This window comes from Pleurodeles waltl, chromosome 12 (assembly GCF_031143425.1).
Source record: "Pleurodeles waltl isolate 20211129_DDA chromosome 12, aPleWal1.hap1.20221129, whole genome shotgun sequence".
NCBI classification, from domain to species: Eukaryota; Metazoa; Chordata; class Amphibia; order Caudata; family Salamandridae; genus Pleurodeles; species Pleurodeles waltl.
In genome coordinates this window covers 13265776-13281288 of record NC_090451.1, presented here as the reverse complement: position 1 = coordinate 13281288, position 15513 = coordinate 13265776, and the positions used below count along the sequence as shown (strand labels likewise).

Sequence of the window (15513 nt, the reverse complement as noted above, 5' to 3'; positions counted from 1 at the left end):
CAGATGCGTCACTGCTCGGATGGGGAGCGCACATGGGACATCTTCGAGTCCAAGGCAAGTGGTCACAGAAAGAGAGTCTCTATCACATCAACCTGCTGGAACTTCGAGCGGTCCACCTTGCGCTCAAAGCTTTCCTTCCCTCTCTGAGAGCGGAAACTCTCCTTCTTCAGACGGACAACGTGGCCACCATGTACTATGTAAACAAACAAGGAGGCACCAGGTCCAGGATTTTATCCAGGGAGGCTCAGACAATCTGGCATTGGCTTCTAGCCAGGAACATGTCGCTAGTAGCAACTCACCTGCCGGGCATCCAGAATGTGCAAGCGGATGCTCTCAGCCGAGTAATGGACGAGAACCACGAGTGGGTTCTACACGACGACGTCGTTCATTCCATTTTCGCACTATGGGGTTCCCCCTCTATAGACCTGTTCGCAACCCCAGAAAACAAAAAATGCCAAAACTTCGCCTCCAGATATTACCATCCAGGGACACTGGGGAATGCCCTGTGGATAAACTGGTCAGGAGCATTTCTTTACGCCTTTCCACCGCTTCCCCTGATTCCGGCGGTCCTCCAGAAGTTATCCAATGCTCAGTCCAAAATGATCCTGATTGCTCCGGAATGGCCACGACAATGGTGGTTCCCAGACCTTCTTCACCGGTCACTCAAACCACACATCAGGCTCCCTTATCGTCCGGACCTGCTCACGAAGTTCGGAGGGCAGATATCTCATCCCAACCTCTCATCACTGAGTTTGGCAGCATGGCTCCTGAGCTAGTGCAATATGGACACTTGAACTTACCTCAGGACTGTATGGAAATCCTGAGAGAAGCTAAGCGCCCTTCCACACGAACCACTTATGCAAGCAAGTGGAAGAGATTTTGTGTGTGGTGTTTAGACAACAACATTGACCCGATATCCTGTGGAGAAGAGTCTATTCTGCCATACCTCCTAACATTGGCAAAATCGGGCTTACAATTATCATCAATAAAGGTACATTTGGCGGCTCTAACAGCATACAGGAAGAGCCCATCACAACCTTCCTTTTTTCGAATCCCAATTATTAAAGACTTCCTGGAGGGTTTAAAAAAGGTTTTTCCCCCCATTAGAAGGCCGTCTCCCCCATGGGAATTGAATGTTGTCCTATCGCGCCTGATGCTACCTCCATTCGAGCCAATACATAAGGCATCGCTTCAACATCTCACATGGAAAACTGCTTTTCTGGTGGCAATCACTTCAGCGCGTAGGGTCAGTGAAATCCAAGCCCTTTGCTCTCAGGAACCCTACACGGTTTTTCATTCTGCGAAAGTGGTAATGAGAACTCATCCAAAATTTTTACCGAAAGTCGTCTCTGATTTTCATGTGAATCAAACCATTTCACTTCCAACTTTCTTTCAAAATCCAGCTACTCCTGCTGAGAGAACGCTGCACTCTCTGGATGTAAAGAGGGTTTTGAAATTTTACTTGGACAGGACAAAATGCTTACGTAAATCACAACAGCTTTTTGTTAACTATGGCCCACTTAGAACAGGGTTGGGCACGTCTAAGCAATCACTATCCAGGTGGATTGTTTCATGTATAATGTTATGTTATCAGTTAGCGAACAAGTCCCTCGGTGGTAGGCGAAAAGCCCACTCTACTAGAGGGAAGGCAGCTACTACAGCCTTAATGAGAAATATACCTTTGGCAGAAATATGCAAGGCTGCCACTTGGAAGTCTGTCCATACCTTTACTCAGCATTACTGCCTTGATACAGACGCTAGGGCGGATGCACAGGTTGGACAGGCCTTGCTTAAGAACTTATTTGCATAACTTTAGTGTTTTGGCACTATTTTTTCTGTCTGCTCCACCGCGGTTATGGGGATGGGCTTGCTACTCTATTCAGTGCTTATGACTATACATGGAAATCCCCTACGAGAGAAGGAATGGTTTCTTACCTGTAACTCCAGTTCTCTCGTAGGGGTATTTCCATGATAGTCATAAGCAACCCTCCCTCCTCCCCGGTGGAGTTCACATAGAAAAAGTTGCCATAAATATGGTTGATGTTGGTACTCCAACAAAGCTTGTTCCAGGTTAAAAGCCTTCAAAAAGAACTGAGGCAACTGCCTGTTGCTGTGCATGATGGGATACAGTGAAGACTTTGCTTTCTTAAAGGCACAGCTCTATTTACATTCTGTATAATGGCAGCCTATGGGCTACACTGCCCTGCATTGTTTTATTCTCATCAGAGGTGTAAATAAAGTATGAGAATGTATTTGTTATTACATTTCTAGAATAAATAGGTGTTTGAACATGAATTTACACTACTATTGATTTTCTTTTCAACAATTTGGCCTGTGTAGCTGTTCACATAGGCTGCACAATGTTATTCTTAAGTGTTTTTTGACAGACCTTTTATTCAAACGGCTGGTGTTTGCACTTAAGAATATACTTCACATCAGTGCTCCGGGGTCCCCGCAGGCGCGCGGAACTATTCAGTGCTTATGACTATCATGGAAATACCCCTACGAGAGAACTGGAGTTACAGGTAAGAAACCATTCCTTCAAAGTTTTTTCAAAGTTGCAAAAATGTTGCAATTGGTGAACAGTTCTGCTGTTCTCTGGAGTTTCTTGGTCCTTCGGGCTCAGGGCTGTCCTCTGAGTCCTCAGAGGTCGCTGGTCCCTGTTGAATGCGTCGCTGTGCAGGTTCTTTAAGTCTGGAGACAGGCCGGTAGGGCTGGGGCCAAGTCAGTTGTCGTCTCCGTCTCTTGCGGGGCTTTCAGGTCAGCAGTCCTTCTTTGTGTAGGTGGCAGGAATCTGATTTCCTGGGTTCAGGGTCGCCCCTGAATACTAAATTTAGGGTTGTGTTTAGGTCTGGGGAGCAGTAGCCAATGGCTATTGTCCTGGAGGTTCGCTACACCCTCTTTGTGCCTCCTCTGTGTGGGGAGGGGGGCACATCCCTATTCCTATTGGGGGAATCCTCCAATCTCAAGATGGAGGATTTCTAAAGGCAGGGGTCACCTCAGCTCAGGAAACCTTAGGGGCTGTCCTGACTGCAGGTGACGACTCCTTGTTTTTCTCATTATCCTCTCCTGCCTTGCCGCCAAAAGTGGGGGCAGTGGCCGGAGGGGCAGGCATCTCCACTACCTGGGATGCCCTGGGGTGCTGTAACAAAAGGCATGAACCTTTGAGGCTCACTGCCAGGTGTTAGTTCCTGCAGGGGGAGGGGAGAAGCACCTCCACCCAGTACAGGCTTTGTTCCTGGCCCCAAAGTGACAAACGCACTCTCCCCATGTGGCCTTCAACTCGTATGGTGGTGGCAGGCTGGTAGAAACTGGTCAGCCTAGCGCTAGGAGTCGGACTGGTATTCAGGGGGCATCTCTAAGATGCCCTCTAGGTGTATTTTACAATAAATCCCACACTGGCATCAGTGTGCATTTATTGTGCTGAGAAGTTTGATAACAAACTTCCCAGATTTCAGTTTAGCCCTTGTGGAAATGTGGAGTTCATGTTTTACCAGCTCCCAGACCATATACTCTTATGGCTACCTTGCACTTACAATGTCTCAGGTTTTGATTAGACACTGTAGGGGCATAGTGCCCAAGAACATATGCCCTCACCTGTGGTATAGTGCACCCTGCCTTAGGGCTGTACGGCCTGCTAGAGGGGTGACTTATCTATGCCATAGGCAGTGTGAGGTTGGCATGGCACTCTGAGGGGAGTGCCATGTCAACGTAGTCATTTTCTCCCCACCAGCACATACAAGCTGTGAGGCAGTGTGCATGTGCTGAGTGAGGGGTCTCTAGGGTGGCATAAGACATGCTGCAGCCTTTAGAGACCTTCCCTGGCATCAGAGCCCTTGGTACCAGGGGTACCAGTTACAAGGGACTTATCTGAGTGCCAGAGTTGTGCCAATTGTGAAAGCAAAGGTACAGTTTAGGGAAAGAACACTGGTGCTGGGGCCTGGTTAGCAGGGTCCTAGCACAGTTTAAATCATAACTGGCATCAACAAAAGGCTAAAATTCAGGGGGTAACCATGCCAAGGAGGCATTTCCTTACAGCCCCCTCCTTTATTTTTTATTTTCTCCTGGGACCTGGCCCACCTTGAAGCTTCACTGAAAGAACCATGGGAAACCACACTTAAAAAAAAAACAAACAAAAAAAAACTACTTGGCTGCAAATTTGCACCGTCGTTGCAAATTCACTGCAAAAATGTACAGAAAAATGCACTTTTTTTTTCCTTGCAGGGTACCTCTGGGGCTTTGCCCTTGCAGGGTACCTCTGGGACCCCAGCACTAGAGCTAAGGGGTCAAGGTCCCTACCCTGGCCCCTTTTCTATAACTTGTGCCATAAGGTAACTATAACATGCACTCTCGCCATGTACTGCTAATTACCCCACAAATTACGGCTCTAATGACGCCTTTGATAATATTGATTATATCAATGTTATATTTGCAGTGACATTTGTGACGAATAAACTGTGCACCACTGGGGTGCGAGTTATACATGCGAAAACTGTAGCTATAACAGGTGAATTTCTATGGTTTTGTATGTTTAAAATGTGAGCCTAACTTTAACGTCCCTGTAACGTTTTTTTTTTTTAAGTGTATATGTGTATGTAGATATATATTTTATATATATATATATATATATATATATATAATATATGTTCGATGGCATGTGTAGCTGCAGATACACATGCTGTGCACAGTCCGCTATCTGGTGTTGGGCTCGGAGTGTTACAAGTTGTTTTTCTTCGAAGAAGTCTTTTCGAGTCACGAGACCGAGGGACTCCTCCCATTTCGAGTCCATTGCGCATGGGCGTCGACTCCATCTTAGATTGTTTTTTTTCCGCCATCGGGTTCGGACGTGTTCCTTTTCGCTCCGTGTTTCGGAACGGAAAGTTAGTTAGAATCTCGTAAAAAACGTCGGTATTGTTTGCGTTCGGTATCGGGTTAGTTAGAACAAATCGACACCGAATTTTGAAGAGCTCCGGTGGCCCTTTGGGGTTTTTTCGATTTCCCCCGTCGGGGCCTGGCTGGCCCGGCCACGTGCGACTTCAAGGCTCATGGAACAGACCCCATTCCGCTTCTGCCCAAAATGCCATCACAAGTATCCGTATACGGATCACCATCTGGTCTGTAACTTGTGCTTGTCCCCCGAGCACAAGGAGGATACTTGTGAAGCCTGTCGAGCGTTTCGGTCGAGGAAGACGCTGAGAGACCGAAGAGCCAGGAGACTACAAATGGCGTCCACGCTGACAGGTCAAGATCGTTTCGAGGAGGAAGAAGAAGCTTTCTCCATCCGCGAGTCGGATTCTGAAGAACTCGACGCCGAAGAAACACACCAAACCGTGAGTAAGACGTCGAAAATCAAGACTCACGAGAAGTCCACAAAGCCCAGGGGACGCCACCGCCAACAGGCCATGGCTTAACCCGAAAACTAGGTGACCGATCCAAGGCATCGAAAAAGGGCATGCTGGTGTCTAAGTCATCCGACTCCGTTCGAGATACCGCCACACAGCAACCTCGGAGCCGAGACAGCGGCTCCGAGAAACTTCGGCACAGAGACAGCGGCACCGAAGAATTTCGGCACCGAGACACCACGCCGAAAACAAAGAAGGTTTCTTTGGAGCCTAAAAAGACTTCTGAAAAGGTTTCGCTTACGAAACGGCCAGCCTCGGAGCCGAAAACTAGTTCCTATACAGAGGAACAAGGATTAACCTCCCAATTACACAGATTTGGAGAGGAGCTTCAAGCTGTAGAGCCTGACTACACGCAAAGAAGGCTTCATATTCATGAGGACACAGGGAAGATAACCACTCTTCCCCCAATCAAAATAAAAAGGAAACTTGCCTTTCAACAAAAGGACAAGCAACCACAAGCAAAGGTGGCAAGGAAAACAACCCCACCACCGTCTCCACCACCATCAATACATGCATCACCAGCAACAACTCCACCACTGATGCACTCACCAGCTCATACCACAATGAGTCAGGATGATCCCGATGCATGGGACCTCTACGATGCTCCAGTGTCTGACAATAGCCCAGACTCTTATCCTACAAAACCGTCACCACCTGAGGACAGTACATCCTATACACAGGTGGTCGCAAGGGCAGCCGAGTTTCACAATGTCTCCTTACATTCGGAACCAATTGAGGATGACTTTCTCTTTAACACCCTATCCTCCACCCATAGCCAGTATCAATGCCTTCCCATGCTCCCAGGAATGCTAAGACATTCAAAACATATTTTTCAGGATCCAGTTAAAGGCAGAGCCATAACAAGTGTGGAGAAAAAATATAAGCCACCGCCCACAGATCCAATAAATATTACAACACAACTAACATCAGACTCAGTAGTTGTGGGGGCAGCTCGTAAGAGAGCCAACTCTCATACCTCAGGCGACGCACCACCTCCAGACAAGGAGAGCCGCAAATTTGATGCTGCGGGAAAAAGGGTTGCAGCACAAGCAGCAAATCAGTTGCGTATTGCCAGTTCACAAGCACTTTTGGCAAGATACCACAGGGCTCACTGGGATGAAATGCAACATTTCATCGAACACTTACCCAAGGAGTTCCAAAAAAGAGCGCAACAGGTGGTGGAAGAGGGACAAAGTATCTCAAATAATCAGATACGGTCTTCCATGGATGCAGCAGATACAGCTGCAAGGACAATAAACACTGCAGTCACAATACGATGGCACGCATGGCTGCGCACTTCTGAGTTCAAACCGGAAATCCAGCAGGCTGTGCTCAATATGCCGTTTAATGAACAGCAATTGTTTGGGCCAGAGGTAGACACTGCCATCGAAAAACTCAAAAAGGACACCGATACAGCCAAAGCCATGGGCGCACTCTACACCCCGCAGAGCAGAGGCACATTTCGGAAGACACCTTTTAGGGGAGGGTTTCGAGGTCAACCCACAGAAACCACAACCTCACAAACAAGGCCTACCTACCAGGGTCAATATCAAAGGGGAGGTTTTCGGGGGCAATTTAGAGGGGGCCAATTCCCAAAAAATAGAGGAAAATTCCAAGGCCCCAAAACCCCTCAAAATAAGCAGTGACTCACAAGTCACACACCCCCATCACATAACACCTGTGGGGGGAAGACTAAGCCAATTTTACAAACTTTGGGAGGAAATAACAACAGACACTTGGGTCTTAGCAATTATCCAGCATGGTTAGTGCATAGAATTTCGCCAATTCCCTCCAAACGTCCCACCGAAAACACACAATATGTCAAAACAACATATAGATCTTCTAGGACTAGAAGTTCAAGCATTGCTGCAAAAGGACGCAATAGAATTAGTTCCAATTCAACAGAAAAACACAGGAGTTTACTCACTGTACTTTCTAATACCCAAAAAGGACAAAACTCTGAGACCAATACTAGATCTCAGAACACTAAATACCTACATCAAATCAGGCCACTTTCACATGGTCACGTTACAAGACGTAATCCCACTGCTCAAACAGCAAGACTACATGACAACATTAGATCTAAAAGATGCATATTTCCATATACCAATACATCCTTCACACAGGAAATACCTAAGGTTCGTATTCCAAGGAATACATTACCAATTCAAAGTGTTGCCATTCGGAATAACAACTGCGCCAAGAGTTTTTACAAAATGCCTGGCAGTCGTAACTGCGCATATCAGAAGGCAGCAAATACATGTGTTCCCGTACTTAGACGACTGGTTAAACAAAACCAACACGCTAAGACAATGTTCACAGCACACAAACTAGGTCATACAGACACTTCACAGGCTAGGTTTCTCGATCAACTACGCAAAGTCACACCTTTTGCCGTGTCAAACACAGCAATACTTAGGAGTGACAATCAACACAGCAAAAGGGATTGCCACTCCAAGTCCACAAAGGGTTCAAACATTTCACAAGGTAATACAGGCCATGTATCCAACACAAAAGATACAAGTCAAAATGGTAATGAAACTCCTAGGCATGATGTCTTCATGCATAGCCATTGTCCCAAACGCAAGATTGCACATGCGGCCCTTACAACAGTGCCTAGCATCACAATGGTCACAAGCACAGGGTCAACATCTAGATCTGGTGTTGATAGACCGCCAAACATACATCTCGCTTCTATGGTGGAACAGTACAAATTTAAACAGAGGGCGGCCTTTCCAAGACCCAGTGCCACAATACGTCATAACGACGGATGCTTCCATGACAGGGTGGGGAGCACACCTCAATCAACACAGCATCCAAGGACAATGGGACATACATCAGAGGCAGTTTCACATAAATCACTTAGAACTGTTAGCAGTATTTCTAGCGCTGAAAGCATTTCAACCCATAATAACCCAAAAATACATTCTTGTCAAAACAGAACATGACAACAATGTATTATCTAAACAAACAGGGAGGGACACACTCGACACAGTTGTGCCTCCTAACACAAAAAATATGGCATTGGGCGATTCACAACCACATTCGCCTAATAGCACAATTTATTCCAGGGATTCAGAACCAGTTGGCAGACAATCTCTCTCGAGATCACCAACAAACCCACGAATGGGAAATTCACCCCCAAATACTAAACAATTACTTTCAAATTTGGGGAACACCTCAAATAGATCTATTTGCAACAAAAGAAAACTCAAAATGCCAAAACTTCGCATCCAGGTACCCACAAGATCAATCCCAAGGCAATGCTCTATGGATGAACTGGTCAGGGATATTTGCGTACGCTTTTCCCCCTCTCCCTCTCCTTCCATATCTAGTAAACAGGTTGAGTCAAAACAAACTCAAACTCATACTAATAGCACCAACATGGGCAAGGCAACCTTGGTACACAACACTACTAGACCTTTCAGTAGTACCTCATGTCAAACTACCCAACAGACCAGATCTGTTAACACAACACAAACAACAGATCCGACATCCAAATCCAGCATCGTTGAATCTAGCAATTTGGCTGCTGAAATCCTAGAATTCGGGCACTTAGACCTCACACAGGAATGTATGGAGGTCATAAAACAAGCTAGAAAACCTACCACTAGACACTTCTATGCAAATAAGTGGAAAAGATTTGTTTATTACTGCCATAATAATCAAATTCAACCTTTACACACATCTGCAAAAGAAATAGTAGGATACTTACTACATTTGCAAAAATCTAACCTAGCTTTCTCTTCCATTAAAATACATCTTACGGCAATTTCTGCTTACCTACAAATTACGCACTCAATTTCATTGTTTAGGATACCAGTCATAAAAGCGTTTATGGAAGGCCTAAAGAGAATTATACCACCAAGAACACCACCAGTTCCTTCATGGAACCTCAACATTGTCCTAACACGACTCATGGGTCCACCTTTTGAGCCCATGCACTCTTGTGAAATGCAATACTTAACGTGGAAAGTTGCATTTTTAATTGCCATCACATCTCTAAGAAGAGTGAGTGAGATTCAAGCATTTACCATTCAAGAACCATTTATTCAAATACACAAAAATAAAGTTGTTCTACGGACCAATCCTAAATTTTTACCAAAAGTAATCTCACCGTTCCACCTAAATCAAACGGTAGAATTACCAGTGTTCTTCCAACAACCAGATTCGGTAGCCGAAAGAGCACTACATACATTAGACATCAAAAGAGCACTAATGTACTACATTGACAGAACAAAACTAATTCGAAAGACAAAACAATTATTTATCGCCTTTCAAAAACCTCATACAGGAAATCCAATTTCAAAACAAGGCATTGCTAGAGGAATAGTTAAGTGCATTCAAACATGCCATCTTAAAGCTAAAAGAGAACTGCCTATTACACCAAAGGCACACTCAACCAGAAAGAAAGGAGCTACCATGGCCTTTCTAGGAAATATTCCAATGAACGAAATATGTAAGGCAGCAACATGGTCTACGCCTCATACATTTACCAAGCACTACTGTGTAGATGTGCTAACTGCACAACAAGCAACAGTAGGTCAAGCTGTATTAAGAACATTATTTCAAACTACTTCAACTCCTACAGGCTGAACCACCGCTTTTGGGGAGATAACTGCTTACTAGTCTATGCACAGCATGTGTATCTGCAGCTACACATGCCATCGAACGGAAAATGTCACTTACCCAGTGTACATCTGTTCGTGGCATTAGTCGCTGCAGATTCACATGCGCCCACCCGCCTCCCCGGGAGCCTGTAGCCGTTTAGAAGTAGATCTTAAACATTTGTACATTTGTAAATATATTACTTAAAACTTTATTATGTACATACGCACTCACTCCATTGCATGGGCACTATTACTAGCATACACAACTCCTACCTCACCCTCTGCGGGCAAAACAATCTAAGATGGAGTCGACGCCCATGCGCAATGGACTCGAAATGGGAGGAGTCCCTCGGTCTCGTGACTCGAAAAGACTTCTTCGAAGAAAAACAACTTGTAACACTCCGAGCCCAACACCAGATGGCGGACTGTGCACAGCATGTGAATCTGCAGCGACTAATGCCACGAACAGATGTACACTGGGTAAGTGACATTTTCCATATATAAAATATATCATGTATGTTCCTTAAAGGTCTATCCCTTTTGCAATTAGAGATTCACCCCCTGCAATTTATATTCTCTACTCAATACGAAAGCTGTTGGCTGTAGAATATACTTGCTCAGGTGTAACTGTGTTGAATATCTGATTTGTAAATGGGTTCTGTTGTGGCTGCCTTGGAATGTACGTAAAGCTTTGTGCGCAGTCTTTACCATTTCCTTGTTAATTAGTATAACTGAATGAATATTCCAATTTATTGGCGCCATCTTACAGACTTGTTTGCTGTTTGTTGCTATGTACACCTGTGCTGGAAAAGCTGCTGAACTATAGGTGTATCTTTCTCCCTTAACGGATTACAGATCAGGCCCCCACTACTTTTAAGGTTGTGGTTTGCACTTGCTGAATGCTAGTGTCCAGTTGTGTCATGAATCTGATCAAAGACTGGTTGGGAACATCGGTCAGTGAATTAAGCATTTATCGGACACCCTAAACTGCTGTGGCCGCTGCTAAACTGTGTATGTGATGACAAAAAGTTACTCAAACGTATTGTCAGTTGGGAGTTAAGTATTGTTATTTAAAGCACCATGAAATTGAAACGCTGTGTGAGGAAGCCCTATGGACAGGCAAAAGTATTTTCATAAGAAACTCAGGAGAAGTGATGTGGTATCCTTGATTTACAGAATGGCTTCTGCTTTGTTCTAGGAATGTGGATGACTACGGCCGGTCAGGCAATCAGTAAGTATATAATCAATTTGTTTCTTACTGTGGTATTATCTAGATTGGGAAATCTTGAGTGAGCAATGCAGGCCTGTGGCCAAATGCATGCTTTTCCCTGTTTTGCAAAGATGCCTCTCCTTAGCTAGCAACTTTTAAGAAAGAAAAATAATTTTAATTGGAGAGTTCTATTCCATATCCAATCATAATTCAGAAAGGAACTATTTTTTATTTAAAAAAATATACAATTTTATTTGACAATATACCAGAAAAAGGGAAGTCTTCTTATATAAGGTTACATACATATGAGAATCAACACCTTGTGTGTCCTAAAATGTCATGTTCAGGCGGCCATTGGCCTCTCAGTTCTTAAATTGATGGAACAGCACTATCAACAGTTCTCTTGCGTTAACACTGCCCGGAAGGAGGCTGGGTTCTTTAACTTTAAAGAAGATTCTCATGATGAAAACTAGGATTTCTGATGGATACAACTACCTGTGGATTCCTCACCTCATGAATACTCCCATGGCGCCAGCATTCTACGGAAATCTTCTTACTAGTCTCTGCACGTCGACGAGGACGTCACTGTCTCGCACGCGACGCCGTCTGACGTCATACAGGCAATAAGAGGTCCTCGACGACGTGCGGACGTCAGTTCCCTTTTTTCCGTGCATTCGAAACGGTTATCTTCGAGGGAGCAACTGTTACTCTTGCGGTTACAGTGTATATCTTGCTGCGTACTCTTTCTCTGTGGAAATAATGTCGCAGAGAAAGTCTGGATTTAAGCCTTGTCGTGAGTGTGGAGGCAAGATGTCGGTGACGGATCCTCATTCCGATTGCCTTTGGTGTTTGAGCTCCGACCACGACGTCTCGACTTGTGATTCGTGTCAGCACATGAATCCGAAGGCCATTAAAGAACGCGAGGCGAAGCTGTTTATGGCCAAGTCAAAGGAGAAGCATCACAAGAAAAAGTCTTCTCCAAGACATCGGCGTCATCGAGACTCCCGGCGCCGTAGAGAATCTCGGCGTCATTCAAGGGAGGCTCGTTCCAGGTCTCCGGATCGGCGCCGGAGGACATGGGAGGTCAGCCCCACGGTGACGCCGCATCCTTCGACGCCGTTGCTCTCTCCGACGTCTCCAACTTCGCCTGGACAGGCGTCGGTGATTGAGGTATTGGAGCCTCAGGTGTTTTCTCCGGCGCAGACGCCGAGGCCGGCGTCGGGGTCGCCTCCGAGTCAGGCACCCCAGTATCCGGCTTTTCCCACCCCTGGAGCCGATAGTTCCGCATTCTTGAATGCGATGTATGCCATCTTCCAACAGATGGCTCCAGGGGGTGCTCCGGCTGGGCCTTTGGCCTTTTCTTTGGGTGATCCTGCGCCTCTTCGGCCGGCACCCTTTATGCCCTTTCTCCCGTTTGGGAACGTGGGCTCGGCGCCAGTGTCGGCGCCGGTGGCCGCTCCGATGGCTTCGGAGGGATTGGCCCCAGGGATTTCCATCCCGTCGACGTCGAGATTTCGGCCTGTGACTCCGGTGGGTCCATCCGTTTCATCTGCTCTTCAGTCGGCGCCGAAGTTACCTGTGGCGCCGGATGCGGCGTCGGTGGCTTCGGAAGATCGGCGCCGATCTCCGACTTCGGCGGAGGTGTTGTCGACTCCGCGGATTGAGCAACGACTGCATTCAAGGAGGCGTGCTCTCCGGGTACTAGAGGAGCAGGAGTACCAACGAGCCCTAGAGGAAGGAGAGCTAGAGGACTCGGGTGATGGGCTGCGTGGACTGGAGTCGGCCAGTGGGCTGGACACTTCCCCTGAGTGGGACCTTTCGTCCCCGGGGGAATATACCGAGGAAGCTGCTTCCTTTCATACAGTGGTACGGAAGGCAGCTAGTTTTTTGGACCTGCCTTTGCCGGTGGTGGAGGCGAAACAAAACCTTTTGACAGAGGTGTTGCATCCGGCCTCAGCCGCGGCGGAGCCTCTATTACCTTTTAATGACGCTCTGCTGGATCCGGTTTTAGAGGTGTGGAAGAAGCCGGCATCTTCCCCAGCAGTTCACAGAGCCGTGGCCAGGAGGTATCGGACGGCTCCAACTGATCCTGGTTTCCTATCTAGGCACCCTACGCCGGAGAGCTTGGTTGTGCAGGCCTCCTGTTCGTCCAAATCAGCGCCTGGTTCTTTCCCGACGGTGCCTGGGGACAGAGACTCAAAAAAGCTAGAGGCGCAGTCGAAGAAGATTTTTTCGTCCTGCAGTCTGGCGTTAAAAGCCACTAATGCGACCTGTATCCTGGGGAGGTATATTCATGCTCTGATGGATGACATCTCCTCTTCGTTTACAGAGCTTCCCCAGGGTCTTTTGGATCTTGTCTCTGATGCCCAGGCTGCTGCGACCCAAATTATCCAGACGGGACTGGATACCACCGACTCGGTAGCCAGAGCAATGGGCACAACTGTGGTGGAAAGGAGACAGGCCTGGCTACGTAACTCGGACTTTTCGGCAGATGTACAGTCCACATTGTTGGATCTCCCGTTTGATGGGGACAAACTGTTTGGGGCTAAGGCTGATTCGGCCTTGGAACGTTTTAAGGAGAGCAGGGCCACGGCTAAGTCGTTGGGACTCCAAGCTCCTTCTTCCACGGCCTCTTCCAGATTCTTCAGGAGGTTTCGTGGATTTGGGCGTGGCTCTTCCTCCTCTTCCTTTCGGGGAAGATATCAGCAACCTGCCTCTTCCCACCCCTATAGATCTTTTAGGGGGAGGGGTAGGGTCCGCACCAGGGGAGCCTCTCAGCAGCACTCTGCCTCTTCCTCATCCTCTGGCGGGGTGCAGCAGGGGAAGCAGCCTTAGGCTTCCACCATTTCCCACTCACTCCTCTCCTGTAGGGGGAAGATTACAGCATTTTCTCACCAAATGGGAGACTGTTACGTCGGACACTTGGGTTCTCAGTGTTGTGGGAAAAGGCTACACCCTTCCCTTTCGGGAGTTTCCGCCCCTCATCCCGCCCCGCCCTTCGTATTGTTCACAAGAACACCTCCTGTTGCTAGAACAGGAGGTGGAAGTCCTCCTTTTAAAGGGCGCGGTGGAGTTGGTCCCGGAGCAGGAAAGGGGTCAAGGAGTTTACTCAAGGTATTTCCTGATTCCCAAGAAGGATGGTCGTTTGAGACCAATTCTGGACCTGAGGATCTTGAATTGGTTCCTCAAGCAGGAAAAGTTCAAGATGCTGACCCTAGCACAGGTGCTTTTGGCGTTGAACATGGAAGACTGGATGGTGTCTGTCGACTTGCAGGATGCTTACTTTCATATCCCGATACTCAAGTCACACAGGAAGTATCTCCGGTTTGTGGTGGGATCGCAACACTACCAGTTTGCGGTCCTTCCGTTTGGTCTTACTTCAGCACCTCGAGTCTTCACGAAGGTGATGTCGGTGGTTGCGGCAGAGCTCAGAAGGAAGGGGATAGCAGTATTCCCTTACTTGGACGATTGGTTGATCAAAGCCAAGTCCCCGGAGCTTGTGTTGCGTCATCTGCAGTCAACAACCCAGTTGTTGTTCGACCTGGGCTTTTCGGTGAACGAGCCCAAATCTCACCTGGAGCCCTCTCAGCGCCTCCTGTTCATAGGGGCAGTACTGGATACGACATTGGGTCGGGCCTTTCCTCCGCCTCAGCGGATTCAAGATATTCAGGATTTGGTTCCAATGTTTCGAAACGGAGCGGTAGTTCCAGTCCTCAAGGTCCTTCGTCTGCTCGGTCTTTTTGCCTCCTGCATTCTGTTGGTCACGCATGCTCGCTGGCACATGAGGGCTCTTCAGTGGTGCCTCCGAAGGCAGTGGTCTCAACACAGAGGGGATCTAGAGGGTACTGTCAAGATCTCCAGAGATGCTGCTGTGGATTTGAAGTGGTGGATTGCAAGCAACAATCTTTCACAAGGAAAACCGTTCCAGCAGTCGCCACCAGTGGCCACAGTCATAACGGATGCTTCCACTCTAGGGTGGGGAGCTCATCTGGGGGATCTGGAGATCAAAGGTCTTTGGTCTCCAGAGGAACAGATGTTTCACATCAATCTGTTAGAGTTACGGGCTGTACGTCTGGCTCTCAAGGCCTTCCTCCCTTCCCTTCGTGGTCAGTCGGTACAGGTCCTAACGGACAATACTACCACGATGTGGTACATAAACAAGCAGGGAGGAGTGGGGTCGTACCTTCTCTGCAGAGAAGCTCTTCGACTATGGTCCTGGGCAAAGGACCATCGGATTTGCTTGATAGCAAACCATCTGGCCGGAGTCTTGAACGTGCGTGCGGACAGTCTC

At 47.3% G+C, this 15513-nt stretch overlaps 1 protein-coding gene across 14 annotated transcripts in view; it reads left to right on the top strand.

Annotated features, from left to right (window-relative positions):
• Positions 1 to 15513, top strand: part of DAZAP1 (DAZ associated protein 1) — a 432244-nt gene that overhangs the window by 271295 nt on the left and 145436 nt on the right. For all 14 annotated transcript variants that reach the window (XM_069215790.1, XM_069215789.1, XM_069215779.1 and 11 more), the window contains one exon: positions 11211 to 11243. In XM_069215790.1, coding sequence (XP_069071891.1) covers positions 11211 to 11243 — 33 coding nt within the window. The remainder of the gene's footprint in view (positions 1 to 11210; positions 11244 to 15513) is intronic.